Raw genomic sequence first — 25,081 nt, forward strand, 5'->3', positions numbered from 1 at the left:
ATTGGCCAAATTTGCATAATAAAAATCTTCAGATTTCTTAAAAAAGGCCAAATATTGGCCGACCTCTATTACTGAATCTACAAATATGCTAATCTCATAATCAATATTAATACATAAAATTAAACACAAAAAATAATCTATTCTATACCATTCCATTGTAGTGCTGGCTGTAGGTTTAAGATCATTGTCCTGTCTCAAGTCTTTTGCAGACCAACAGGTCTTCTTCTAAGATGGCCCTGTATTTGACATCCATCTTTCCATCAACTCTGACCAATTTCATTGTCCCTGCTGAAGAAAATCATCCCCACAACATGATGCCGTCACCACCATGTTTCACAGTGGGGTATGGTGTGTTCAGGGTGATGTGCAGTGTTCGTTTTCTGCCACATAGCATTTTGCTATTAGGCCAAAAAGTACAATTTTGGTCTCATCTGAATAAAGAACCTTCTTCCACATATTTGCTCTGTCCCCCCCCGCATAGCTTTTCGCAAACATGACTTTCAACAATGGCTTCCTTCTTGCCACTCTTTCATAAAGGCCAGATTTGTGGAGTGCACGGTTAATAGTTGTCCTGTGGACAGATTCTCACACCTGAGGTGTGGATCTCTGCAATTCCATCATAGTTACCATGGATGCTTCTCTGATGAATGCTCTCCTGGCCTGTCAGCTTAGGTTTTCAGTTGTGCCATACTCTCTCCATTTTCAGATGACGGATTAAACAGTGCTCAGTGTTCAAAGCTGATTTTTTTTATATAATCTAACCCTGTTTTAAACTTTTCTACAACTTTATCTCTGACCTGTCTGGTGTGTTTCTTGGCCTTCATGATAAGGTTTGTTTACCAACCACCATCCGATTGGAGTTGGACCACTTGGCCTTCAGGAGAAAGATTAAAACCCATCTCTTCTGAGGGCAAAGGGTTTTACCCAGGGAATGGCTACAGCGCCCAGAGGCGATTCAGTTTGCATGTGTTGCGCTATATACGTTTTTCACTCACTCACCAAGGTTCTCTAAAAAAAACACTGAGGGCTTCACAGAACAGCTGTATTAATACGGAGATTAAATTACACACAGGTGAACTCCACAAATTAGGTGACTTCTGAAGGCAATTGGTTTCACTAGATTTTACTTAGGGATATCAGAGTAAAGGGGGCTAAATAGAAATAAACGCCACACAAACAGATATTTGTAAAAAAAAAATATGTGCCAGTTTGTGTTGTTCGATCACATAAAATCCCAATAAAATGCTTTTAAGTTTTTAGTTGTAACATGACAAAATGTCGAAAATTTCTAGGGGTATGAATACCTTTTCAAGGCTCTGTATATACATGTATACACACACACACACACGAACGAACAATATTATATTTGTTATCTTTTAGTAAGGGGATGACATATGAAAAAAAAAAAAAAGAAGACAAAAAAAACAGCAGTAAAAAACATTTTACTTACAGCTAAGCACCAATGAACTCCAAGATGAACCGGAACCAATAAAATATCTGCAGCGAATACATCCACCTTTTTTGTCCACCTCTTCACAGCTTGAAACCCAGCCGATTTTAATTTTGGAAAAAAGAACGTGTTGAAAGCATGGACTTTGGGCAAACCTTTTCGTTTACTTCTTTCCATCAAAAGGTTCATATAGAAATTTATTATCTGCATTAAAAAAAAATAAAAGAAGAAGGTCACGAAATAATTTTTTTTACAGGATTTTTGTTAAGGAGGAATTTCAACCTACCTGCAAATTCCACATCTTGGAGTACATCAAAGGACAAGACAGGCAACTTATTCATTCATAAACCATAGGTTTTAGGCCCGTACCTTCAGGTGATTGGACAGTGGCAAACTTTCAAGTACATGCCCCCACAACCCTAATAAACTCCTTAAGTTTTGTAGCAAGCAATGTAGTACAACGCGGAGTGTTTATGGAGGATGACCTGTTTTCTGTACTGCACTTCAAAATGGAATTTACAGGCAAGTTGAAATTCCTTGGATCAAAATCACAGTCAAGACAAAAAGGCAACTTAGGGCTCTTTCACACGGAGCGGATCCGTATTGATCCGCTCCGTTAGCCCGTTTGGCTCAGCGGGGATTCCTCCGTTAATCCCCGCTGAGCTGTCGGCTCCCTATGGGGAATCGGATGAATACGGACAGTCTGTCTGTATTCATCCGATCCGATAGACAGAAGAAAAATAGGGGTTTCTTCAGTCTGAAAAACCGGATCCTGACGGAGGCGGTTGATTACGGACGTTAGCGGATGCTCCATCCGCTAATGGCCGTGATCCCATAGGGAACCATTGTAAGTCCGTAAACGGACTTATGAAAAGCGGACCGTTCATCCGCTGGTGTGAAAGGGCCCTTAATCATAGGACATGCCCAAGCAATGAACCTATAGGAGTGGTTAACTAGGAAAAAAGGGAACTGCTCCAACAGGCCCAAAAAAACAACAGGGGTCAACTACTCAAGCGCATAGTGCCACTGTAATAAGCCTGTGGCCAAATCTGTATCCGAAAAAGATTGGACATCCTCCTGGCAAAACTTTAAAAAAAAGGTACTTCCTATGCAAGAACAAAGAGGGAATCTGGAGAAAGATTGCTGAAACCCCGTTTGGAAGAAAGAATGGTCTTAGGCATAATACAACAATGTTGTTGTGAAGTATGAGGAAAGGGGCTGACAGTTTAACAGATGTGGATCCACACACTGGATCCAGTACCTGAATCAACATTACATGCTGTCCCCATAGTGCGATGTCTGCGTAAGGTTCCCAAAGTTTTACCAAGGCTGTACCAATTTGTACATACACCTCTGTAGACAGCAGAAGACGGAGAGTTAACTTGAGAAATCAGAAGATTCGATAAAAAAAATAAAAAAATAAAAAAGTGTTCATCACCTTCGGACACTAGCAAAAAACTGAGGGGCAAGGTAGAGTCAGAGAGGAGGCACCCCAGGGGGACATGCCCTCAAAAGCTTACCAATGTCCAATCACCTCACAGTACGAGCAAATAACCCATGGTGTAAGAAAAAGGTTGCTCATATCATACTTACCTTCTGTGCAATGATTTTGCACAGAGCAGTAATGATCCTCTTCTTCTTGGGTCACCCGCCAGCAATCCTGGCTCCTCCCCCGTGACCAGTGCCCTGCTCACTTCAGAGTCCTGCTCTATGCGTCTATAAGACACATAGCTGCTGCGGGGCCCAGGGCTCTCTCCTCATTGGCTCATGGACTGATCAACAGTGGGTGCCAATGGCTCCCACTGCTGTTTCAGCCAATGAGAAAGGGGAGTCCTGGGACAGCCGAATCTCCCAAGCTCATTAGCTGGATCAAGAAGGGACTCAGGTAAAATTGATGGGGGAGCTGCACGCAGGTTTATTTTTACCTTCATGCATAAAAGCATGAAGGAAAAAAAAATTTTTTACTCTGTGCATAATTATAGCACCGATCGCTGTATCAATGTTAATGGTCCCATAATGTGTCAAACGTGTCAGATCTGTCTGTCGTGTCGCAATACTGAAAAAAAATCGCAGATCACCGCCATCACTAGTAAAAAATAAAAATGCCATAAATCTTTTCCAGTTTGTAGACGCTATGGGCCAGATTCAGGTAGAATTCCGGCAGCGTAACGTATTGCATTTACGTTACACCGCCGCAAGTTTTACGGGCAAGTGCTTGATTCACAAAGCATTTGCCTGTAAACTTGCGGCGGCGAAGCGTAAATCCTTCCGGCGCAAGCCCACCTAATTCAAATGGGGCGTGGATCATTTAAATTCGGCGCGTTCCCGCGCCGAACGTACTGCGCATGCTCAGTTTTGAAATTTCCCGCCGTGCTTTGCGCGAAATGACGTCGCACCGTCATTTTTTTGAACGTCGACGTGAGTTACGTCCTTTCCTATTCACGGACGACTTGCGCAAAAAAAAAATAAAAAATTAAGATTCAACGCGGGAACGACGGCCATACTTTAACATGGCAAGTCTAAAGATAGACCAAGAAATAGCAGCTTTAACTATACGCCGGGAAAAGCCGACTAGCGACGACGTAAGAGAATGCGACGGACGCGCGGACCTTCGTGAATCGCCGTAAACAGCTAATTAGCATACCCGACGCGGAAAACAACGCAAACTCCACCCGGCGGGCGCCGAAGTATTACACCTACGATCCGAAGGCGTACGAAGCCGTACGCCTGTCGGATCAAAGTCAAAAGCCGTCGTATCTTGGTTTGAGGATTCAAACTAAAGATACGACGCGGCAAATTAGAAATTTCTTCTGTTAATCTGGCCCTATAACTTTTGAGCAAGCCAATCAATATGTGCTCATCGCATTTTTTTTTTGCCAAAAATATGTAGAAGAATATTTATTGGCCTAAACCGATGAAGAAATGTGTTAAAAAAAAAAAGGGATTTTTGTACTCACCGTAAAATCCTTTTCTCTTTTGTCCATGGACGGACACAGCTTCCTTGTAGGGTTATGTTCCGTCTATCAGGAGAGGACTAGGCAGACATGTTAATGGTTAAAACATGTAATCTTTAGCAATCTTTAAAGGTGTAAACTGACGACCAGGTCGCCGCCTTGCACGCCTGTGAGACAGACGATTGATGTCGGAAAGCCCAGGAAGCACCAATTGCCCTGGTCGAATGCGCCGTGACAGGAAAGGGAGGCGACCGCCCTTTCAGGGCGTAAGCCTGAATCACGATCTGTCTGATCCACTGTGAAATGGTGGCGACAAGACCGCCAGGCCTTTCTTTGGACCAGACACCGATACAAACAGTAAGTCTGACCTCCGAAACTGAGCCGTAGCAGACAGACCGATACACCTGCAGAGCACATACCACGTGTCTAGGGAATGCAACGCAGCCTCCTTGGGATGCGACGGCCAGGGACACAAGGATGGAAGTACAATGTCCTCATTTTGATGAAAAGCCGAAACCACCTTCGGAAGAAACTAAGGCTGCGGGCGTAGCACCACTTTATCCCTATGGAGGGCTTGTAAGACAAGGCCGCCAACTCAGAAACCCGTCTGACAGATGTAATGGCCACTAGAAAGGCAACTTTCTGGGAGAGTGTCAGGAGAAAAAAATCTCTGATGTTCTCAAAGGGGGGTTTCTGAAGTGCCGAGAGCACCAGACTCAAATCCCACAGAGGTAGTGGTGGTCAAACCGGAGGAGCCACATGTCGAACCCCTTGAACAAAAGTACTAACCAGTGAATGAGTGGCCAAGGGTCGTTTAAAAAAAATTGGCTGAAATCTGCCCCTTATTGGTGCCCAAGACAAGTTTCTGATCCACGCCACAAAAACAGCAGGATCCTAGAAGCTAAATATGTACGTGGCTGCCACCCCATCTCTTCGCACAGAGATGTAAGCCTTCCACGTGCGATGGTAAATCTTCCGAGAAGACTTCCGTGCCCTCAGCATGGTGAAAATCACTGAATCCCGATAGGCCTCAGTCCTTCAGCACCTGGCTTTAAACAGCCATGCCGGTAAAGCCAGCGACTAAAGCAGGATGAAGAATGGGACCTTGTGACAGAAGGTCCTTGCAACGGCAGTCGCCAAGGAGCAGCCACCACTAGTTTTACCAGGTCGGCGTACCATGGATGCCGAGGCCAATCTGGGGCAATTAGGATCATCAGGATCCCCTCGGACTCCGCTGTGTGAAGCTGACGAGGAAGTAGTTTCAGTGGGGGAAAGGCATAAATCAGCCGACACTGTCCCCACTGGGCTACCAACGCATCTGTCGCATCCACCCAAGGATCTTTTGACCTGGCCACGAACCTTAAGACCTTTCGATTGAGTCGAGAAGGCAGGAGAGCTACGTCTGGCTCGCCCCATCTCAGGCAAAGGAGGTGAAATACATCCGGGGTCAATGACTATTCTCCTTGGTCCAGCATCTGACGACTGAGGTAGTTTGGCTTGCCAATTGTCTACACCCGGAATGTATACGGCTGATAGAGCCGGTACGCTCCCTTCTGCCCATCGCAAGATGTGTGCGACCCCTGAAGCTGCAGCCGTGCTTCTTGTTCCTTCTTGATGGTTGACACATGCCACCGCAGTGGCGTTGTCCGAATGGATCCTGATCGGACGCCCCTGCAGTCTCAGTGACCATGTGGAGAGGCACTGCCTGATCGCCAGGAGCTACAGTACATTGATCGGCAGGCGAGATTCTTCCTGTGTCCAGCGACCTTGTGTCGACTAAACATCCCAAACTCCCCCCCAACCGGACAGGCTGGCGTCCGTCGCGAACAACTTCCCAGACTGAGGAGCCGGAGAGCTCAACCACCAGACCAGGGAAGTCCTGACCTGTTGGCTCACCCAGATTTGACAATCCAGGGACAACGGGGATCTGTCCCATTTGTACAGAATCTCCTTCTGCAAAGCTCGAGTGTGGAATTGAGCATACGATATCGCCTCAAAAGAGGCTACCATTAGACCCAAGACTCGCATGCAAAAGCGGAGCGACAACCATTTGCGGGATGCCAACAGCTTCACCGCAGTCCGAAGAGTTTGAAACTTTTCCAAAGGGAGAAAAACTCTGGCCTTTGGAGGAGTCTAGAATCAAACCCAGATATTCTAGGCGCTGAGTCGGTAACAACACCGACTTCTGGAAGTTCAGCACCCAGCCAAATTCTCGGAGGGTCTGACTGGCAATTGCCACATCCTCCTCCAATTCTGAGCTTGAAGCAGCTCTCAGGAGCAGATCGTCCAAGTAGCCCACGATGGCGATTCCTGGCTGACTCAGCAAGGCCAGAATTCGGGGCAAGCACCTTGGTGAAAACCATTGGCGCCGACACCATGCCAAAGGGGAGAGTCACAAAATGATAGTGGTCTTCCCTCACTGCAAAAGCGCAGGAACCTCTGATGCCTGACAAAAACGGGGACATGCAAGTTTGCGTCCTTGATGTCCAAGGACGCCAGAAAATCCACTGGATGGAGTACAGCGACCACAGAGCGAACTGATTCCATCTTGAACTTTCGAACCTTTACAAAGGCACTGAGAGCCTTGAGGTCCAGTATTGAACGGACTCCGTCCTTTTTTGGGACCACAAACAGATTAGAGTAGAAACCCCGAAAACTTTCCTGCAGCAGCACAGGTATGATTACCCCGCACTTCAGCAAGTCCTGTACTGCCCCTCTTAGGGCATCCCGACGAGCCGGAAGAAGAGGAAGATTTGAGGGAAAAAATCTGTTTGGTGGGCAAGAAACAGATCGTGCCCTGATGAAACCACGTCGCAAACCCACTGGTCGGAAAGCAGGAAAGTCCGCCGAGCTTAAAACTCGCAAAGAAGTCCCCCCACCCGAGGGTCGAGATTTGTTTGCAGGCTTGTTTAGCTTGCGAACCCAGGGACGCTTTTGTCCCTCTGCTGGCCTCTTGTCTGCCTGGGAATGCCTACCTGCGGGCTCCAACTGACGAAAATACCGCTTCTGCGCGGAAAAGGAGGGTCCCGGCCTACGGTGTGGCTCCATACCTTTCCTGGATTGAGGGAGGAGCATTCTCTTACCCCCCCGTGACATCCTTAATGATCTCATCCAGTGAGGCTCCAAATAGCCTACCTATCCGGAAGGGAAAATCCGCCAGGGCCTTCTTGGAAGTCTGGTCCGTGGACCAGAATTTTAACCAGATCAGGTGCCGCAAAACAACCACGGATACTGAGGCTCTGGAGATCAAAAGGTGCTGCTTCCAGGGCTGCATTGCAAACATATTTGGAGGCCATGCACTAACTGGTCAGCTAGTTCCACGCAGCCCAGGGGAGCATGATGCTCCTCCAACTCCCACTGCAATATTTTTGCCCACTCAGTCAACGTCTGACACTAGTGCCGTGGCTAATGTAAGCTCGCAACGCTGATCCCAGCATGGTGAACATGGACCAACCCACTGCCTCGGACCTCCTATCTGCAGGGTCCTTAAATGCATAGGTCCCCTCTATCGGAAACGTGGTTACTTTGTTTAACCTAGACACCGGGGGAGATACCCTTTTTGAGGAGAGCCTGCTGAAAAAATAGGCAACACACCGCCATGTGTTTAGGGACCAAAAAGGTTATCTGCAATCGCTTCCATTTCTTGTCCATGAACTTATCAAAATAAGTCACATAAGGAAACACCTTAGCAGTGCAGGTCGGCTTGTGGGACCCAAAAGGGACAGACAGCTCAGCAGATGCCCCAGCCATATTCTCCAGCTTAAGAGTGTCCCGCACTGCGGTCATAAGTGCTCCAACAAGTGCCTTGTCCTGTGCTGACCCAGACATGGAGTCACCCTCACTGTCAGAATGGTCCTGGTCCGCATCCTCCGATAACTCAGAACAAGGGCCCTGCGTCACAGCCAGGGCTGAGTCAGAGCTATCCCCAGAAAAAGGTGGAGAGGTTTTTTTTACCCCCTTTGCGCCCCCACACACTGCTTCCACCCTGGCAACAAAAGGACTCCAGGACCGCCGACAAAGCGTCCACAGGAACCGCAGGTGCACTGGTTGCTACCACCGGAATGTCTGGGAAAGAAACGCCAGCTTCTGACGCTATGCTGACCCGCTCACTTGACAGCCTCAGGGACTACAGTCAAGCACAAGGTATACTTAAAAAAAGGGGGCCCACCCGCCTTGCTGCTACTGACCAAGGGACTCCCCGTCCTGACAAGAACTGCTCATCGCCACGTCCCTCTCTCTCTCTCAACACAGTGTGTAACTGGGTGTCTGTGGTAAAAGCCATTTCAGCACTAGAGGCCAAAACCTATAAAAGAACCACACAAAGATGGCCGCCGGTCGGCCCAGCAAAAAGGAGTGCAAGCTTCAAGAAAATGGCCGCCAGCTGTAATACAATAGCAACGCGGCTACAATAAAATGGTGCCAAGTGACACCGAGGTGGACGAGAAAGCCGAAAACGAAGTGGCCCCCGATGGCAGACAACCCACACAGAGCGGACCCGGACACCCGCGCAGCCCCTAGCCAGGACATAGAAAAAAAACTACACAGGTACAGAGTTACAGCAGGCCCATGCATGGGAAGGAGGAAAGGGATGGGGGGAGAGGAAAGGGAGGACAAGAGACCCCCTAATCGCTGCGCACCCCCCCCAGCCAGGAAAGCCCAGCTGTTCCATCCTGCCAAGACGTGAGGAAAAATTACTTACCTGTCCCTGCGAGGACGGCTGGCGCGTTCCTGACAGACCCACCTCGAGTAGTACGGAGTAGCTGTCGGCCACAGCTCACTGTGACTCAGACAGCAGTAGCCCTGTCATATGTGAGCCCCGGAGCATTAGCTCACCGGCCACCCCTGGAGCAAACGGGGTAAGTCGTGGCCGACCCAGAGCGTAGCCAAGGCCTGCTCGCGCTCGATTGCCGGGCTGGGGAGACTTCAAGGATCTATATTATCCAGCCTGTCACCCAGCCAGCAGTTGATAGAAAATCCCAGGATCAAAAAATAAAAATAAAAGTTCTTCAGGACCATGGGCCCAAAGGAGCCAGGTCCTTCTCTGGGGGCGTTCAGCTTTGCTAAAGATTACATGTTTTAACCATTAACATGTCTACCTAGTCCTTTCCTGATAGACGGAACATAACCCTACAGTCAATAGTATAAGGAAGCGGTGTCCGTCCATGGACAAAAAGAGAAATATTTTTTTCAAACAATTATTTTTTTTGTTTATAGTGCAAAAAATAAAAACCGCAGAGGTGATCAAATACCACCAAAAGAAAGCTTTATTTGTGGGAAATTTTGTTTGAGTACAGCATTGCATGATCGTGCAATTGTCAGTTAAAGCGACAGTGCCAAATTGTAAAAAGTGCTCTGGTCAGGAAGGGGGTAAAAAATCTTCCGGGGCTGAAGTTGTTAAGCAGTGAATGTGACATTCACAGATAGGCAATCATTCCCCTCAATTTAAGGCCTCGTTCACATGGGCAATCTATACACCTGGCAGGATGCACAGGTCTTCCATGCAGGCAGTCTATCCAAACCAATGACAGGCATCACATACCGCTCTCTGGTCTGTGCCCTGGAACCGCATGGATGTACAGTTGGGGAAGCACTTTAGAGTTCCTCCATGCAGCCAGGCATTGATTTGAACAGGCTGTCTTAACACTTGTGCATTCAATGTGAGCGAATATGAACCTCTGCATGAGTGCACGGATTGGCACGCCCATGTGAACGAACACCAATACATGCACCAGTAGTGAATATTTGGTGAATGCCACATTCACTTCTTTAAAAAGATACCCTAAGGGGGATAGTACCTACAATTTACATACAAGCAATTTTGTAATTTAATTACCAATACACAAAATGTATCCTTTCAGTTTGTATGAATTTGGTAGATTTTGAGCATTAACAGGATTCCAAAACATGCACATTTGCAGGACTGAATGTTGGAAGAAGAAAGAACCACCTTATCAGAGTGGATTTAATTTTTTACAATATATAGTTTGGGGAAATTTTTGTTTAAATGCCAAGCTTGATACCATTTTCTCAATACTTGTATAAAATATGACTCCGCTTCATAATGTAGAATCTTAGGGGGAAAGGATTATAGCTTTCCAGCCCAATATGGTTTTAAAATAAAAAAATACTGCATTGTGATTTCACCCTTTTCAGTGGCTCGAGATGATTTAAAAAAGAGAATTTAAATATTTGGAGGTATTTCCACGATTGGCAAAATAATTCAAAGGGCTCAACTAAACAGTCATCTGGGGACCCCCCAGATGATGACTGTTTAGTTGAAACGTGTCAGGTGGATCCATTCACACACACATCGCTCTTGCACTTTGTGATATGCCTATGATGTTCTTCCAAATGTGAGTGTTTTTATCTTTAATAAATACTACCTTGTACGGTATCACACTGAGTTTTTTTCCCCCCATTACGCATGTTATGTGGTTACTGTATCTCTGGCTCCAACAAGACTATATGTATTTACACTTCCTGGTGTTTACTGGAATTTGCTGTGCCGACTGATATGCGGATTCAGGACCAGCTGATACATCTTACTGACCGATTATATAAGCCTGTTTTGACTTGGGTGGTATACACCTCACCAAGTCAACACCATCTGGTAAGCCTCCTCCTTACATCAGTGGTGGTGTCTCTATCCTTTCACAGAGAGGGTCATATCCATGTGGAACTTTAATTTCAACCTTGGAGTTTTTTTCTACACTTTTGGACTGTTATTTGTGTGTGGTCACAATAGAGGACTGCTTCGTTACACACACACACACACACACACACACACACACACATATATATATATATATATATATATATATATATATATATAAAATCACACACATTTTTTTTTTTTCATTGTTCTCACTTGGTGTCACTGAAATAAGAGAATATATATATATTTTTATATTTAATTTAATGTTTGCAACATTTGATATGAGTTGTTAACTGACTTTCACAAAAATAAGCTCTACACTTTCATATTCATCTGAATGTCTTACTTGGGAGACTCCCTAACCTGATTTAATAATACATAATCTTATTTACTTGACACAACCACCCCTTTTATATTTTACAGAAAAGTGGGTATAATGTGTCTGTTTGTACTAAAATTAAAGCAGTATTAAGCCCAAAAGCAAATATTTAATATATTACAGCTTATCAATTCCAAGACGTGAGGGCTGTATTAGTTTCCTATTTTAAGCTTCCATCTGGTGATCTGGCCAGTAAGTGCCATTTTTCACAAGCTCAAGCTCTCCAGCAGAATGCATCAGTTTACATGAAGACAAAAAAAAAAACAGTTAAAACAGTTAACACAAGTGTGTGAAATGATTAGCTATTATTTATTCATGCAAACCCTTTATCTCGAAAGGAAAAAAAAACAGCTGTAACGAATTATAAAGGGTGAGCTAGACTTTGGCTTCAATGTGTTAGTGTTAAACGTATAGGCAGTTTTAGATGCACCATCAACCCCAGACTCACAAAGCTGATGTCTGCTGTGCTTTATATGCTCATTCCTACAGAGTTATGTTCCATTAATACAAGTAATGCGTTTAGTCAGATCACTAGGTGAAAACAGAGGGGGGAAAAAGCCAAAAGAAAATTAGACGATACAGCCACATTTAATGATTGGTAAGCTGCATTACAATACATTTTTGATTTTAATACGGCTTTCATTTTAGTATATGTTTTCTTGAAAATGTGCATTGATAAACGGCTACATAAATATTGTACAAGATAAACTGCAAATGGCACGATTATCCAGTATTTCTGGTTTTAGAAAATATATACCGTTTGTAAAAAGTAAATTTCTTAACAATAATAAAAAATATATATATATATATATATATATATATATATATATATATATATATATATATATATATACACACGTGTTAGAAAAAGAAATTGCCCTAGTAAACAAGTGGTTAACCTTGATTTTAGAAAAAGCCGGTCAAGAACTTACCTCATCATTTAGCCAGTTTAAGCTATGAAGAGTCATGATATCTTTACGTGTAATTGTCAAGCGAAAACCTTCACTAAGGACTTGATCATTATTTCCACCAAATAGAGCACTCTTAATTTCCTTTCCCATTTCCTTGAAAAAAGGAGGAGGTAAAAATGGGTTTATAGAGGTTATTCAAAACAGAGTAAAGCAAGGGCAAAAAAATAAATCTGAATCGCCTTCTTGGATACATTTTTACATAGTATGTAAAAGACTGGTATATTGAACCACAATTCTGAAACTGAACATTGTACAAAATCTACATAAAAACATTATGAAATGAGTTACAGATCGCATACACCCATATTTTATTTCACATTAGAAAATTGAAAACATACCAAATATTTGAAAAGAGGAAAATGTAGAATTGTTTTTTTTTTTTTTTACAAACAGCGTGGTGTTTTATTGTATGAAATGCAAGTAAGGACATACAGTATGCAGTAATACAATAAATGTGGATGCAACAAGTACAGCACACGGGTGTATACAAACATTTAACATAAGCAGTATAAAATCGACTGGTTCCAAGATGACTGATCCAATCAGATACAAAGGCAACGAAAAAGCAAAAAGGACAAAACAAGCAAAAAACAAGCACATGGGGAGCGAGACACCTTAGGGGCCCTTCAGCAGACATTCAGAGTGCATAACCGAACATAAAGAGACGGGAAGGGTAGATGACCCACAGACAGACTCGGGTTGGCGCACGTGGCAGCCGTAGCCAGCCAGGCAGCCCAGATTTTACCATATTTGGCCGGGCAGCCTCTGTGGGCATAGATTTCCTTTTAATATGGCAGTGTGCAATTAACCACCGCGATCCATTCCTGAAGGCGGCGTAGCCTGAAGCCACTTTCGTGCTATAAGTAATCTGGCTGTAAAGAGCGTTTCTTGATGAAATATCTTATGGTATTTATCCGAATCTGGGTCTGGAAACACCCCCAACAGGCACTGCTTGGGGCATAGTGTCAGGGGAGATCCCATTTCATCATGTATGAATTTTACTATGTGCAGCCAATAATCCTGTATTGCCGGGCACGTAAATAAAAAGGTGAAAGAAGGGCTACCACATCTGGGGCACAGTGGATTGTGGTCGGGCTTGTATTTAGCTATACGGGCAGGAGTCAGGTATGTTCTGTGTAGGATGTAGCGGTGCGTAAGACGGTCTGACAACTTGGTCGAGACCTTCCTACTGTTTTCCAGGGCATCCTCCCACTCATCATCCTCCAGCCCCCCCCTCATCTCCAGACCAGCGATCTTAAAGTTTATAGGCCAAAAAAGCCGGTGAAGGACGTAGGAGAGAAGAATAAAACACCGAAATAAGGTTTCGGGAGTCTAGACCCATAATAGATTAGAGAACATCAATTCGTTCAGTGTTAAGCGATACATCGCCAAATTGGGTCCGAAGAGCATGGCGGAGCTGGAGGTAGCAGAAGTGCATGGAGTTGGGGAGGTCGAATCTATCTTGGAGCTGTTAAAGACATCAAAACATTGCCAGCATAAACATCAGACACATATCTCACCCCCTGATTGAGCCATAGGATCTGATCCGGAACAGTAAGCAACTCAGCAAGGCTGGGGTTGTCCCATAATGGTGTGTGGGAGTGAGTGGGCGAGACCTTCAGCCTACGACCCACTACCTTCCAAATTTTGCAGTGGTGGTAGAGCAGGCCCCGACGACTCCCCAATGTCCAGGTGCCTTCCAAGGTCCTAAAGAGAACCTGAAAGGGGTGAGTAATCCGAGACACAGGGGGAGCAGACCAATGCAAGGTAGCGGTATTTGTCATGTTTGTCTAGAGATAGAAGAAGTGACATAGCTGTGCTGCCAGGTAGTATAAATTTAAAGTCAGGTAATGCTGCACCCCCTAACTCAACCGGATTCTTCAGAGCCTGCCAGGACAACTTGTGTCGGGACGTACCCCACACAAACAAAGAATAGCCTCAATGGTTTTGAAAAGCCTGAGGGGGAGATAGCCAGGGGCATGCCAAAGCACATACAAGAATTTGGGAAGGAAAATCATTTTAATTAGATTCACTCGCCCCATTACCCCCAATGGTAACTTGGCCCAGGTCATAGTTACATAGTTAGTCAGGTTGAAAAAAGACACAAGTCCATCCAGTTCAACCACAAAAAAAAAAAAAAAAAAAAAAAAACAGTAAAATCCTATACACCCAACTCCATACCCACAGTTGATCCAGAGGAAGGCAAAAAACCCCAGCAGAGCATGATCCAATTTGCTACAGCAGGGGAAAAAATTTCTTCCTGATCCCCCGAGAGGCAATCGGATTTACCCTGGATCAACTTACCTACAAATCTTAGTACTCAGTTATATTCTGTACATTTAGGAAAGAATCCAGGCCTTTCTTAAAGCAATCTACTGAGCTGGCCAGAACCACCTCTGGAGGGAGTCTGTTCCACATTTTCACAGCTCTTACTGTGAAAAAACCTTTCCGTATTTGGAGGTGAAATCTCTTTTCCTCTAGACGTAAAGAGTGCCCCCTTGTCCTCAGTGTTGACCGTAAAGTGAATAACTCAACACCAAGTTCACTGTATGGACCTCATATATTTGTACATGTTGATCATATCCCCCCTTATTCTCCTCTTCTCAAGAGTGAATACATTTAGTTCTTCTAATCTTTCCTCAAAGCTGAGCTCCTCCATGCCTCTTATCAGTTTGGTTGCCCTTCTCTGCACTTTGTCCAGTTCTCCGATGTCCTTTTTGAGAACTGGTGCCCAAAACTGAACTGCATATTCCAGATGAGGTCTTACTAATGATTTTTACAGGGGCAAAATTATATCTCTGTCTCTGGAGTCCATACCTCTCTTAATACAAGAAAGGACTTTGCTCGCTTTGGAAACCGCAGCTTGGCATTGCATGCCATTATTGAGCTTATGATCAACTAAAACCCCAAGATCCTTCTCCACTACAGATCCCCCCCAGTTGTACTCCCCCTAGTATGTATGTATGATGCATGCATATTCTTAGCCCCCAAGTGCATAACTTTACATTTATCTACATTAAACCTCATCTGCCACTTAGTCGCCCAATTAGACAGAGCATTGAGGTCGGCTTGTACATTGGAGACATCCTGCAAGGACGATATTCCACTGCATAGCTTGGTGTCATCTGCAAAGACAGAAATGTTACTTTTGATCTCAGACCCAATATCATTTATAAATATATTGAAAAGTAAGGGTCCCAGCACTGAACCTTGGGGTACACCACTGATAACCTTGGACCATTCAGAGTAAGAATCATTAACCACGACTCTCTGAATTCTGTCTTTCAGCCAGTTTTCTATCCATTTACAAACTGATATATCCAATCCTGTAGACCTTACCTTACACATGAGCCGTGTGTGCGTCTGCGTTTTGTTTTTTTAGAAACTGTATCAGCGGTTCAATGTTAAGAGTAACATAATCTTTCGGGGATCTAGATACCCGGATCCCAAGGTATTTCAGGGAGGTAAACCTGAGGAGAGGGGAGGAAGCCTGAACATCTGTCGGCACGCTCACATCTATAGGGAGGATTTGGGACTTATCCCAATTAATCAGAAGTCCAGAGTAGTGTCCAAAGGCAACGATGACCTCCAGGGTGGCCTCTAAGGAGTGACCGGCATCAGCCAAGTAGAGGAGCATATCGTTGGGGGAATAGACTAACCGTCTCCACCGCCCCCCCGCATCGAAGACCTCGAACACGAGTGTGTGCTCTGAGGGAAGATGCCAGGGGCTCCATGGCCAGAGCGTACAGCAACGGGGATAGGGGGCAGCCCTGTCTGGTTCCCCTCGATAGGGAAAAAGGGGCCGAGACCTGACCATTGACCAAGATCCTGGCGCACGGATCCTGGTAGAGGAGACTGATCCACTTTATAAACTTGGGCCCGAATCGAGCCAAACATTCCCAAAGGTAGTCCCATTTGCCCTTTACGGCGTCAAGGGACACCACGACCCTGGAGCCCACCTGGTCATGTTTAGCCTGTAAATTCATGTGTAATCTAAGCAAATTGTGTGCCGTGTTTTTAGCAGGCATGAACCCAGTCTAATCGGGATAGATTAGAGTAAGGATCACATCATTCAAACTTAACGCCAGGATCTTAATGTCCAGTTGGAGGAGGGATATCGGGAAGTTTAAAATTTTTGTCAGGTTTGGGGATGAGCACTATTATAGGCCTCTCTCATGGAGGGGGGCGGGGAGCCGGATTAAAAGATATGAGAAAAAAGCTCCTGGAGCCTAGGGACCATGGATTCGCTGTAAGTGGTATAGAATTCTAAGGGAAGACCGTCCGACCCGGGCGCTTTGGAGGGATTCAACGTGGAAAGTGCCCGTGTGATTTCATCTATAGATATGGGAGCCTCAAGGGCCTCCACCTGAGACTCTGACAACGTGGGCAGCACTATAGCGGCCAGCATGTCAGCTATCTCACCCCCAAGGTTGTTAGGAACAGAAGAGTACAACGAGGCAAAGAAGGAGCGGAATACCTCGGCCACCCCGTCAGGATCCGCAACCACAGTGCCACTGGCATCACAGAAGTAGACCACTGTGGGAGGTCTGATCCAGATGAGCCAAGTAGGCCAGAAGCCTCCCTGCGCGTTCTCCGCACTCATATGTTCTCTGCTTGCTATAGAAAAATCTGCCTGTCCGCCTTCTCAAAGAGGAGACTATTTACCAACCGTGTCCGCATTTTCAGTGTATCCGCCATTTCTGAGGAGGGTCGAGCAACAAATGCCCTCACCGCCTCCGCAAGAGAGACTGTTCCGGATGTCTGACCACCTGGCTCGAAGTCCTTCGATACCGGGAAATGCGCTGGGATAGGGTCATGCGAGCGTGGGACTTAAAAGAATCCTAGACAGCCTCGAATGGTGCGGTACCGCGATTGACCTGAAAAAAAAGAAATTCCACTTGGCCCCAGCCTCCCCCAAATCAGGGACAACCGTCAGCCAAAAGGGATTAAGTTTCCAAGTGTAAGTTGTGGGGGGAGAGTCAACTCGGAGCACGATCCAATATGAAGCGTGGTCGGAGAGAACCCGTGGGTTAAATCCTACAGTCCCCAAAATAGGGAGGAGGGTCCGAGACGTCAGTATAAGATCAATATGTGACATTGAGTTGTGTCGTCGAGAAGCATGAACAGATCCTATCCGACGGGTAGCGATGTCTTCATGTGTCCACAAGGTCTAGATCGGTAAGGAGTTTACCAAAATGGGTCTGCGCATACACTTGGTCATCAGGGGGCGTCATTGTCAGCCTGTCGAGGTGCCTATGAGCAACATTATTAAAATCTCCCAGCCATATTGCAGGCACGCTAGGGAATGGGGCCATAAATGCTAAGCCTTCAGTAAGGACCGTAAATTGAAAGGGGGGGGGGGGGGGGTATGTATATAGCTAGCAACAGTACCTCCAGCCCATGTATCTTGGCATGTAAAAATATAAACCTACCAAGGGGATCAGATTGGAGCGACAGTAGCACAAACTGCGCCGACTTAGCAACCAGTACAGCAACCCCCCATGAGTTTGCAGTGTGCGGAGCCTGGTATACCCAGCCTACCCACGGTTTAAGTGTCATCATAAGCTGGCCTGTCAAATGAGTCTCCACCAGAACCATAACATCTGCCCGCTGAGCTTTTAAGAGAGAACAGCATTTTGTTTCGGTCTCGCCCTAAGGCCTCGCACATTCCATGTCATAAAAACTTTACATCAGGCATCACAATTATGGACAGGTATCGATGCTCCCGGCGGCCCGGGCCAGCACACAATTACCGAGGACCCCCCCAAACACAAAGGGGCCCCCAGCACCACCCACACAGCCCGGGCCGCTAGAGCCAGGACACCACACGTCAGGCCAGGAAGCCTGAACATTAAGGTTGCATAATACCACCCATTGCACCGCACACCACCCACGTCAGCACCCGCCAAATCATGCACCACAGTTCTCAATACACCACTTAAAAACAGAATAACCCAATAACTGAGCACATAAATACAGTAATTAACTAAAACACTGGGGTGTCCGGGCGGGCAGCATGCCGAGCACAAAGCAGAGACAGCCCTCCGAGCCCGGCCAGACCAGGGAAACCAAACTTGTGCAACATATCGAACGTTACAGGTAAAGGTAACAGTAGCGGAGTCCAAAAGGACTCATGAGGATATGGAAATGTGAGTCCACGTCCAGGGTACCATGACGGGCAGCAACCCGCCACATGAAAGCTAGAGTTTAGGGCCAAGAGCCGTTGTCCTCCACGTGAGATAGAGGATGAGCAGGGGGGGAAACATGTCAAAAGAAGCGAAGTGGAACAGCAAATTTGATGTGAGGGGTAAAGGGTGGGAAGGGGAAGGAGAAGGAGCACACCGGGCCGGTTTGGGGCAGAGGAGCCCCAGCCAAGGGCAAATGGTGAAGAGGGGGACTTAAGCAGGGAGCAGTAGGCACAGTACCTGGTGGAGATATGGTAGTTCCAAGGCCCAGGAAGGGGGGGCCCGGCGCGTACAGTTTGTGTCTTGACCGGAGATCCTACACGGGCTGGCAGTGCCGCGTTCGAGCCAGGAAAAGACAGCCTCCGGCGTATCAAAAAAGTGCGCCCTGTCCTCCCCCACGACCCGCAACCTGGCCGGGAAGAGCATGGTGTAGGAGTAATGGTGGACCCTCAGCTGGCGCTTGGCTTCAGTGAACAGGGCCCTCTTCTTCTGTACGTCCACCGAGAACACCTTGATCTCGACGTTCTGAAAGAGAATGTTGCCCTTCAATCTGGTAAGGCGGAGCACAGCATCCCGAACACAAAAGTTAAGCAGCTTAGCTATAAATGTCCTAGGCGGCGCGCCCTGCGGGGGAGGTTTAGCAGCCAGCCTGTGGGCCCTCTCCACCTGCAATGGCGGCACCTCCTCCACGTGGCTGATGCGTGTCTCTGTCTCAGGTAACCCGCTCCCTAAAGTTTTTGCAGGTCCTGGCGGATAAGCGAGACATCCACCTTCACCTCCTCGATCTTACACGTTAGGGAGCTTTTACAGTCAGAGATCGCCTCCAGCACTCTCGCCGTGTTTTCAGCTGCTGTATTTGCATGGGCAAGGGGCGCCATCTCCTTGTCTGTCAGCCGATATTTGGCGAGCTTCGCGATCGTATCAGACGATTTTTTCGGTGGCAACATGTTTCCCACAGGTGGAGGAGTAAATGTACCCGGTTTGAGGTGTTTAAGCAAGCGAATTAGGCCCAGGATAGTCAGTAACGGATCTGTGGCGAGCGGAGCTGTCGTATAACACTCCCACACCATGCCGTCCAGGCCACTCACGCGAAAATTTATAATTTTAAGAAGGAAAAAAAAAAAAAAAAGTAATTTTTGAAACTGAAGGTAGGGACGCGTCTCAAAAAAGTTGGGACAGGGCAACAAAGTTTGTAAAGCAAGTGGTACCAACAAAAAGCTGGAAAAACATTTTGCAACTAAATGGGTTCATTGACAACAGGTCAGTAACATGATTAGATATTAAAAGAGCATCTTAAAGAGTCTGAGTGTCGAAGTAAAGATGGGCAGAGGTTCACCAAAAATCTGCATATAAAATTTGAACATTTTCAAAATAATGTTTCTAAACGTAAAATTGCAAAGACTTGAAATAGATTATCTACAGTACACAACATCAAAAGATTCCAAGAATCCAAAATAAATCTGTGTGCAAGGGACAAGGCTAAAATGCAATACTGGATGCCTGTGATCTTCTGGTCCTCAGATAGCAGCATTGCATTAAAAAGACAGGCATGATGCTGCAGGGGCTCTCGAATACAAAAATCACTGTGTGAACAGGTTGCTGTGCCATCCAAAAATTCTAGGAAAAGCTCCACCATCCAAAGAAGCTGTATCTGAACATGATCCAAAAACACCACAATCTTCCCTGGGAAATGGTTCGATGCAAAGTGGAAAACTATTCTGTGGTCAAATTGAAATTTGACAATTTTTTTACAACCTTGGGCCATTTTACACAGCATCACAAATCGGTATAGCATTGGCTTGTGATGATGTTCTACTGCAACACATATCAATACATAATATGCACATACCAAGCACAGCCCTCCAGGTTTTAAGGGAGTTCCACGGCACCCTAGAGATCCAGTCAGTTAAACAGAGGGTTTAGGTACATTTTGGTGACTCAACAGAAATGTATTCCAGTTGACTTCTTTGATTTAAAACCTAACAACGTGCAGCATGCAAAAACCCATATAAACCCACATAATGTTGTCAGCTGACTAAATGATTATGTTGGCAAGCTGGTACAAAATACTCAGGAATTCATTGTTCACTTACCTGACTGAAGGATGTTAAAAGTTGAACTGTGGTCAGTGCGAGTTTATAATGCAGTTAAATAAAAAAAAAAAAAAAAAAAAGGAAGCTACCTGTGTAAGCTCTGGAAATTCTGGCCCCTCCTGGGCAGATTCTTCAACTGGTTTTGGAAGTAATGTAACAGGGATTTCTTTTTCAAGTGGTACGCGCAGCTTCAAATTGATATTGTCTTTCACACCACGTTCCTGCAGCCTCTAAGCATTTTAAAAAGATGCAAATAAAAAAAAATTATACAAAGAAAAAAACACATTAAAAGAACGGAAGATACTACAGAATGACTTATGGAGGAGAAGTGGCCATCAGAGGTGGAATCAGGCAGACCGTGAACTTTACTTGTATTTCTAAATATACAATTTTAGAGTGAAAATGAGAGAAAAATCTCACATTTTGGGTTCTCACTTGAATAAAAATAGCAGGGTACATCTTCCAACTAGTTCTAGGGACAATTAGGAATGCCCTCACTTGGGGGGGATTCTCACTTTGTTTTGACCATGTGACAGGAAGTGAAAGGAAATCTTACCAACGAAACAAATGGTAAAAAAAAAAAAAAAAAACCCACACAAAACACTACCGACAGGGGTTATACCCTTGCCTTAATTTATCAAAAAGTTTTGTGTTTTTAGTTATACTTTACAGCCCAACTTCAAAATTAATGTACCTTTAAATAGTTTTATTTCGTTTTGTGGCCCACACAAACCATTTACTGCACCAACAGGTGTGCTTGCTGGGCGCACTGTATTAATTGTATGTAGACTTAGCTACGTACAGTGTGCAGAGCTGTTTTGCCAGTAGTGGGACACAAATTTCCAGTCCTACTCCGGCAACAAAATTGTCGGGCTGTGCTCTGCTCAGACAGTCACAGGAGGTTTAGTATTCACTCATAGAATACAAAGCTCCCCTGAATGGCTGAGCAGCATAAGTGTATTCTGGGAAATGCCCCCCAATATCTATGCGAGAAACTAAAAGCTCACAACACCAATCGCATTCTGCGATCCACCAACCAAAATCTACTCCAGATACCCAAAGCCAGATACAAGTCCAAAGGAGAACGAAGATTTGCGGTCCAAGGACCCAGACTATGGAGCGCTCTACCAACCACCATCCGATTGGAGGTAAACCACCTGGCCTTCAGGAGAAAGATCAAGACCCATCTCTTCTGAGGGCCCAGGGAATGGATACCAAGCGCCCAGAGGCGATTCAGTTCTCATGTGTTGCGCTATATAAAAGTTTCTCACTCACTGCTTAGACTGACTTTGTCTCGGGCATGAGACTCAAAGTTCACATCCCACTGCCAGAGCTTTAGAACTGTATGTAGCTGAGGCTACATACGGTTTTTAGTTAAACAGATGTCGAGTGAGGCTTTGAAGGATTTTGCCTCCATGCTACTGTGGGGTTTTGTTAGAAGTGAAAGCATACCTTCATAAGCTTGTGCAGAGAAATTACAAAAGCAATTAGGGAAGATCAATCTGCGTAAGTTACAACTCAATCTGACCTAGGATATGTGGCACAGCAGCAAGACACTTTGTTAACTGAAGCCACTTCTAAGTGAATTGGTAAACTGACTGAAGAACCATTTACCAGGATTAGGTTCCTGGAGAGAGCACCCTGTCCACTGTGATGTCACTGCCTTTAGCCCCTTTAACACATGCGGATCGTTTGTCCGTTTTCCATCCATCGACGAATGAAAAAAAAAAAAAAAACGGACATCAATGCAGCGTTATGGAAAAACAGATGAAAAATAGATGATTATTATTCTTTTACATCCGCCAACATTAAAATTTTTCCAAACAGATCAAAACCCGATTTTTTTTTTGGTTAAACAAATGCAAGTGGACAACCTGTCCTTTGTTGCATTGGCTGTTAGGAGCCAACACCGTAACATCCCAACAACCAGCGACTCATCTCATATGGGGGTGGAGAAAGGCAGGACACTAGAAGAGCAGTATATACAGTGAGGGGGCAGTCTGTACAGTCAGGCTTACTGTTATTGCCAGCTTTAAATGTAATTTACGGCTTTATTTTTGAGACTCCACATTCGCAGGCATACATACAAAAATGCCATCGTTGGGGTGCCTATGTAAAGAAGAGGTTTTTAAAAGCAATACGTATGGAAAAAATTACTGAAAAACTTTGCATATAAACCACTGTGCTAATATGTGCCCTAAAAAAATTGAACTACCCCAAATTTATTCTCTAGGGTGTCTGGAACCCTTGTCATTTTGTTGATGATTCGAGTACCTGTAACTATTTAGCACTGATTAATTGGAACACACAATTGGTTTGGTGAGCTCATTAAGCCTTGAACTTCATAGACAGGTGCATGCAATCATGAGAAAGGGTATTTAAGGTGGCCAATTGCAAGTTGTTCTTTCACTCTCCTCTGAAGAGTGGCAACATAGGGGCCTCAAAACAACTCTCAAATGACCTGAAAAATAGGATTTTTGTACTCACCGTAAAATCCATTTCTCAGAGTTCATGGACGGACACAGCAGCAATTGACCTTGGGGTATTATCCTCCATTTTAGGAGATTGACTAGGCAGAAAAACAGCATGTTAAAGTGTTAAAACACTCCACACAGTACAGTACCTCCCAGGGGGCGGATCCCCCGGGTACATCCCTCTCTGCATCATGCAGCCTCAGTTCGTAAACAAGCAGTAGAAACAAAGGAGGGGTGGGTGCTGTGTCCGTCCATGAACTAGAGAAATGGATTTTACGGCGAGTACAAAAATCCTATTTTCTCTTCCGTTCATGGACGGACACAGCAGCAATTGACCTTAGGGACGTCCCCAAGCAGTGTCAAAAATCGAGGGGGGGAAAAACACAGCAAACCAAACTTCACCCCAAACAAACCAGAGTTCCTCAACGGAGGAACTTCAACCATAAACTGTCCCCTGTAACACCTTGCGGCCGAAGGAGGCATCCGAAGATGCACTCACATCCACCTTGTAAAATTTTGAGAAGGTGTGGATTGACGACCAGGTCGCTGCCTTACACACCTGTAAAACAGACGCTTGATGGCGGAAAGCCCAAGAGGCACCAATCGCCCTGGTCGAATGCGCCGTAACCGGGAAGGGGGGTGCCCGCCCATTTAGGGCATAGGCCTGAAGCACGACCTGTTTGATCCACCTAGAAATGGTGGCCGACGAGACCGCCAGACCCTTCTTAGGACCAGTCACCGACACGAACAGTGAATCCGACCTCCGAAACGAAGCCGTAGCAGACAGGTACACCCGTAGGGCTCGAACCACATCCAAGGAATGCAACGTGGCCTCCTTTGGGTTCATCGGCCGAGGACATAAGGATGGAAGAACAATGTCATTAATGCGAAAGGCCGAAACAACCTTAGGAAGGAATGACGGCTGCGGCCGCAGCACCACCTTATCCTTGTGAATGACCAAGTAAGGGGCCTTGCAAGACAAGGCCACCAATTCAGAAACCCGTCTGACCAAAGTAATCGCCAACAGAAAGACAACCTTCTGGGAAAGAGTCAACAAAGGGATTTTCCGAATGTCCTCAAACTGAGACTTCTGAAGCACCGAGAGAACTAAATTCAAGTCCCATGGAGGCAGTGGAGGCCGCACAGGAGGGGCCACATGTCGAACCCCCTGCACAAACGTACACACCAGAGAGTGCGCCGCCAAGGGTCGCTGAAAGTAAACAGCCAAGGGCGAAATCTGACCCTTAAAACGTACTTAAGGCGAGAGCCTGATCCACTCCATGCTGTAAGAACAGCAGAATCCGGGACAACACGTATGTACGAGGGTGCCAATTCATCTCCTCACACAGAGATGTAAGCCTTCCACATACGATGGTAAATCTTCCGGGAAATAGACTTCCGCGCCCGCAGCATGGTAGAGATCACCGAGTCCGACAGGCCTCGATCCTTCAGCACCTGGCTCTCAACAGCCACGCCGTTAAAGCCAACGACTGTAAAGCAGGATGAAAGATGGGGCCCTGCGACAGGAGATCCTCTCGCAGAGGCAGGCGCCAAGGAACCTCTGCCACCAGGCGCACCAGATCTGCGTACCATGGGCGGAGAGGTCAATTCGGAGCGATCAGGATTGTTGGTATCCCCTCGGCTTCCACTCTGCGCAGCAGACGAGGAAGAAGCTTCAGAGGAGGGAAGGCGTAGATTAGGCGATAGTGACTCCACGGCGCCACCAACGCTTCCGCCCACGGGTCTCTTGACCTGGCCACGAACCTCGATACCTTCCGTTTGAGACGGGACGCCAGAAGATCCACGTCTGGAGTGCCCCATTTCAGACACAGATTCTGAAACACATCCGAGTGTAGCGACCATTCTCCTTGGTCTAGCGTTTGGCGTCTAAAGTACTCAGCCTGCCAGTTCTGAACCCCC

General features: G+C 45.9%; 1 protein-coding gene across 1 annotated transcript in view; it reads right to left on the bottom strand.

The window, feature by feature from the left end:
* SENP1 (SUMO specific peptidase 1) overlaps positions 1–25,081 on the bottom strand; it is a 93,822-nt gene that overhangs the window by 19,603 nt on the left and 49,138 nt on the right. The window contains exons 12-14 of the mRNA XM_040340802.1: positions 20,777–20,917; positions 12,371–12,502; positions 1,451–1,654 (exon numbers count right to left, since the gene is read on the bottom strand). Of these exons, the coding sequence (XP_040196736.1) occupies positions 1,451–1,654; positions 12,371–12,502; positions 20,777–20,917 (477 nt within the window). The remainder of the gene's footprint in view (positions 1–1,450; positions 1,655–12,370; positions 12,503–20,776; positions 20,918–25,081) is intronic.

Source organism: Rana temporaria, chromosome 2 (genome assembly GCF_905171775.1).
Source record: "Rana temporaria chromosome 2, aRanTem1.1, whole genome shotgun sequence".
NCBI classification, from domain to species: Eukaryota; Metazoa; Chordata; class Amphibia; order Anura; family Ranidae; genus Rana; species Rana temporaria.